General features: G+C 42.4%; 1 protein-coding gene across 1 annotated transcript; it reads left to right on the top strand.

Moving 5' to 3' along the window:
- The first annotated feature begins 394 nt into the window (after positions 1–394).
- Positions 395–2898, top strand: LOC115643765 (olfactory receptor 6B1-like). The gene is made up of 2 exons (XM_030547748.1): positions 395–428; positions 1922–2898. Exons 1-2 carry the CDS (start codon positions 395–397, stop codon positions 2896–2898), a joined length of 1011 nt encoding a protein of 336 aa, XP_030403608.1.
- Positions 2899–5742: the final 2844 nt, after the last annotated feature.

Below are 5742 nucleotides of genomic sequence, written 5' to 3'. Positions count from 1 at the left end.
ACCTCCTCTCAGAACTTGCACAATGATAGCTGGAGCTACACACAGCTGTGAGGTTTTACCCTTTTTAACAATAAATAAAGGCTAAGGTATTTAATGGCACAGCATTTTTATTCTGTGTTCTACAAAAGTGTATAGCAATCAATTCACTCTCGGGAACAGGTTCCTAAAGCATTGTGTTGCATGGATCTAGGGTCTCAAAAGTGTACATGGATGCAACCGGGAAGTGACTCCAAAGCAGACATGTGTTACGGCCCCTCATTGTTAAAGCCTCTCTGACGTTAATAGCAGCTCTCTGGGCTCCTCTAGCAGCCCTAGCATCTGGCTGTTCAAACTGTGCAGCCAAGCGCTCTGCCTCATTTCACACTCAGATTCACACAAAGTGCAGTACGCAGCTATGACCATGGTGGGAATATCATCTATCATCCTCGGTAAGGTCTAGCCTGCCACTTAAACACCTCCAGCGAGCTTTCAAACAGCCAAAGGCACATTCAACTACAATGTGGCACCTATTCAGCCTGTTGTTAAAATGTTCCTTGCTGCTGTCCAGGTGCCCTGTGTAAGGTGTCATGAGCCAGGGCTGTTTAAAGGGTAAGCCGGGTCTCCTGGGATTGCTATGGGCATTTCCACAATCCCCACTGTAAACCTGTGGTCTGGAAAGAAAGTCTTTCTGTACAGACCCTTGTTCCTGAAGATGCATGTGTCATGCACCTTTCCAGGCCAGCCTGCACTGATGTCTGTGAAATGTCCCTGGTGATCCACAAGAGGATGAAACAGCATGGAGAAGTATCCCTTCTTACTGATGTATTCAGAGGCAAGGTGGTCTGGTGCTAAAATTGGAATGTGTGCCATCAGTCGGCCTGCCCCAGTTAGGGAAACCCATCTCTGCAAAGCCATCTACTGCTGCATGCACATTTCGCAGAGTCACGGTCCTATGCAGCAGGATGTGATTTATTGCCCTGCACACTTGGAGTAATACAATTTCCTACTCCAAATTGATTTGCAACTGACCAGTAGCAGTCTGGATTTGCCAGCTTCCACACAACGATTGCAACACACTTCTTGACTGAAAGGACAGTTCTCAATCTGGTGGTTTTGCACCACAGGTTGGGGCCAGCTCAGCACATAGCTCCATGAAGTTTGCTTTATGCATCCTAAAGTTCTGTACCCACTGGTCGTCATCCCACACCTACATGATAATGTGATCCCAGCAATCTGTGCTTGTTTCCCTAGCCCAAAAGAAACACTCTATTCCATTAGAGAGAGTCCATTGCTCTCACTGTTGACAAAGATGCCCCAAAGTGGACCCGAACTATCGACAGAGGGAGCAAATGTAGACACGCTTTGGCAACTTTGCTTTTGTCGATTTTTCTTTGGTGACATTGGTTTCATTGAAAAAACTTGCCAGCGTAGACAAGCCCTTACACATTGGTGTAAAAATCAGCTCTCAGTGTGAGAAGGCGATGTGTTTGGCTTTACTTGTGAGTATGTACAGAAAGCTGTCAATAATCTCAGAGCACTGTGAAGATGTTAAATACTAGAAGATAACAAGCCACTTTACATGGTACCATTATCCTCATTTTACGGCTGTGGAAACTGAGGTACAGAACTACATGGCTTTCTCAAGGTCACACTGAGTCAGGAATAGTACCTTGCTTTCTTGACTCCCAGATTTCACCCATAGCACTATATTACACAACATAATGGGGGATAATTATGGTACCAGCCTAGATGGGAGTGTGAGGTTACAGTACCTATGAACATGATACTGGCAGGAAAAAGATGCACAGAAAAACAAAGATCCTGCAAAGCTCATTCATGACTACATTTAAACATCAACAAAATTAAATGACATCACATAACCCCACATTCTTTTTTAATGTCATATTTCATAGGTTATTTATTTAATTACATTTCTTGATAGAGCCCCTGGCAGACACAGTCTGGAGAAATCAAACGTTTAGCACAGAATTCATCCTCCTAGGATTCGGGAATCTCCCCCAACTGCAGATACTTCTCTTCCTGCTGTTTCTAGTGATCTACATTGTGACTATGACCGGGAACATCCTCATCGTTGCACTAGTTATGGCTGATCAGTACCTTCACACCCCCATGTACTTCTTCCTGGGAAACTTGTCCTGCTTGGAAACCTGCTGTGCATCAACCACCCTGCCCAGGATGCTGGCCAGTTTCCTGACTGAGGACAGAACCATTTCTGTCCAGGTCTGTATTGCACAACTTGATTTCTTTGGTTCTCTGGTAGCTGTGAAATGCTGTCTCTTATCAGTGATGTCTTATGATCTGTATTTAGCGATATGCAAACCACTGCAGTATGCAGTCCTTATGAATGGCAGCCTCTGCTTCTGGCTGGCAGCTGGGTCTTGGGTAAGTGGTTTTGTGGCTTGCACCATCACTGAATATTGGATATCACAAATGATTTTTCATGGCCCCAGTGAAATTGACCATATCTTTTGTGATTACAACCCATTAGTAAAACTGTCCTGCAGTGACACCAGCCTGATGGATCTTGTGACCTTCCTGTTCTCCTCCATATTAACACTGTCCCCCGTTCTATTAACCCTGGCATCCTACGTGTGTATCATCGCCACCATCCAGAGAATTCCTTCCACCACCGGGAGGCAAAAGGCATTTTCCACCTTCTCCTCTCACCTCATTGTGGTTACATTCTACCATGGGACACTAATCTTTATCTATCTGCTACCAGGCACCAACACACTGAGAGAACTGCATAAAGTGTTCTCTCTCTTCTACACTGTCCTGACTCCCTTGGTCAATCCCCTCATCTACAGCCTGAGAAACAAAAAGGTCAAGGAGGCCTTGAGAAAAGCTGTTAGTGAGATTATGAATTTCATGACAAATAGCAAACTATTTTGTATGTAATTATTGTACGTTGCAATAAAATCAAGATAATGGGATCTCATCTGACAGGGTGATGCTGTGAATCACTGCACAGGCCAGCAGCCCTTACCTATTAGAACAGTTCTATTAAATATAATTGGACTTTTGGTGTGAGGAAGAGCTACATGTCTGAATAAGAGCAGCAGGGCCAACCAATCCCTGATTCATGTTTGTCTCTGCTAGGAATATCAATTAAAATGGGCTTGTTTGTCATAATGAGTTTTATTATTTATTATTATTGTTATTATTTAGCACAGAATAGCTCTCTTTGTTTCTATCTGAGGCTGTCATTCACACTTCCATGGGTTCCTAGAAATGAGAAATCAGAATGATTTGCTGTGTAACCTTCCCTTTCTTCAAAGCAGGGATCCTAGTAGCTTCCCCCCTCATGTGGCCATGTGAAGAGTAATACATTAAGATTCAGACTGGACTTTGAGTTTACTGGCCATGATACAACACTTTGCATGTAATGGTTTTGACTTTAGTGGGTTTACATCAGTATAAAATCACAGGGACAGTTATGATTTGCTCCCACTGTATGAGGGTGTGTGGAAATATTATGGTAGATAGCAGCAGGGTAGCTGGAAATGAATCTAAAATTGGTGGTATCTGAGTGGCTTCCTTTCCTATCAGTAGAATTACATTGATGTTAATGTGGGCAGAATCAATGCAACAGCAGTGTGAGTGGGAGGAGTATCAGACTCTATAATCACATTATCCAGGTAACCAACACTCATGGTGTGCGAAAATTGCCTACGGGGTCAGGAAGAAGCAGATTCCACCCCACACACACACCATGCGGTCTGGTTATAGTCTCACTTATTTCAGTTTTACACCAGTGTAACTGTGATGACTTCACTAGAGTTACTCATAATTTACACCAGCATAAGTGAGAGGTTGATTTGGCCATTGATTTCAGTAGAGGTACTCCTGATTGCTATTTGGGTGAGTGAAAGGGGAATCAACCACTACTGACTCAAATGGAGCTATTCTTGATTTACACCTGGATGAGTGAGAGGGGAATCAGCCCCACTGAATCCCACTGAGTTACTCCTGATTTGCACCAAGGTGAATGAGAAGAGAATGAGCCCATGTGATTATAGAACATTGCACAAACAGCGAAGTTTATTATGTGGATATCCTTATTCGCCAATGCCTGCAGGAGCTCAGTCCATAACAACCCCTACTGCTGCCTCAGTATTGGTCACTCCTACTGAGATTTCCATAGCAACCTAACAGAGTTAGATGCCCCGTGCTCAGACTTCCAATGAGAATTGGGATCTAATTCCCCTAGGCTCCTGCAAAAACGACAACCTCAGTGAATATCAAACAGATACATTCGAGGTCACGGGGAAATATAGCATTCCCATTAGAGAAGTGGGGAGCTAGAGACACAAAGTTTATAGCCAAAATGTTCAGACTTGGTAAATGGAAGCTGAGGAGTTTGGTGACTTTGAAAATCAGGCTTTGTTTCTTTAGGACTCGCAGCAGATATTTTGGTCCCTATGCTTAGCATACAAAGTGTGGAAAAGTTGCTGTTTAAAGTTCCTCATTTGAAAATGGGGAGTGATAATATCCCTGCTTTTGTCTGGAGAGCTCACGATGCTGTACAATGTGAGGCAAATATTATATCCCATCTGTAAAACCTTCATTCATATGAGAAGAGATGGGAATCCAACTCAAAGATTTCCTGTCTCCCAAACACTTTACTAAGGCCAGTGGGGCCAGATCTTCACAGGTATTTAGGCACCTACTGAGATTTTCAAAAGCACCTACACTTCTAAAACTCATTGATTTCAATGGGAGATGCTAATGAAAATACCACTAGATGCCTAAATGTCTTTAAAAATTGGGCCCAAGGCCATTAAGCTTGTGGGTGCAATATTGGGTACAAATTATAGTAAATAATTCCTCACCAGTCTTGGCCAATGGGAAATTTGAGTGAGCAAGGAATATAGGAAATATCTTCTGCTCTCTATGGTTCCACCTTCTTACTCTGTGGGATGAGTGGGTATTTTCTATGTGGACATCTTATTCCATAGGCCCAATTATCACAAAAGAACCCAATGGCCATTAGAAGTCAATGGGTGTTCTGCAATTAATCCCTTTATCTTCCTTTAGAAAACCCATCCTAACAATATGGCTTTTATTCAGCTTTATTAAACACTTGGGCTGAGATTTGCAAAGCAACCTAAAGGACACCCAGTACCCATAACAATTCATGAGAATGTGGCACACAAATCCTTTAGGCACCTTTGAAAATCTCTCCCTTTCTGTATGATTGTAACTATCTTATCAAGCAATACAAATCACTATAACAATTAATTATCCTAATCGTTATTAACCAACCCACCGATTTATCATTATAATTATGGCTGTTGTTCTTGTTTATCTTATGATAGAAGCGATGACTCTGTTGTGCTGGGTGTTGTACAAACACATAACAATGGGACAATCCCTGCCCCAAACAGCTAGCCATCTAAAAATAAAACTACAGACAACAGAGGAACAGACAAACAGAAGAGGAGAGTAGAAGGAAACAATTAAATGTAACTGGTCAACATGAAGAACAGTGTGTCCAGTGACACAGTTGCCTAACCATTGTCAGGGTATTTTTGCTGGCATCACAGCTGAGAAGAGTTTTAAAAAAATATTTGTTTGTCATCCACAAACTTTACCAGGAATGAGTTTATATTTTAAATCCTTCACAAATCAAAGGGAAAAGCTTCCTGCCCACAACTTTTCTCAGGGCAGTTTTTATCTCCTGGTTCCTCAGACTGTAGATGATGGGATTAATCAAGGGTGGCACCACTGAATAAAATGCAG

The sequence above is a fragment of the Gopherus evgoodei genome, unplaced genomic scaffold, assembly GCF_007399415.2.
Source record: "Gopherus evgoodei ecotype Sinaloan lineage unplaced genomic scaffold, rGopEvg1_v1.p scaffold_70_arrow_ctg1, whole genome shotgun sequence".
Classification (NCBI taxonomy): Eukaryota; Metazoa; Chordata; order Testudines; family Testudinidae; genus Gopherus; species Gopherus evgoodei.
Note: the sequence above shows the minus strand (reverse complement) of the source record. Positions and strands in the feature narration are given on the sequence as shown.

Bases quoted from the DNA above. Each gene is read 5' to 3' on its own strand.
- LOC115643765 (XM_030547748.1), top strand. From the start codon at position 395: ATGACCATGGTGGGAATATCATCTATCATCCTCG. The intron at 429-1,921 runs GTAAGGTCTAGC...ATTTCTTGATAG, and splicing joins AATATCATCTATCATCCTCG to AGCCCCTGGCAGACACAGTC.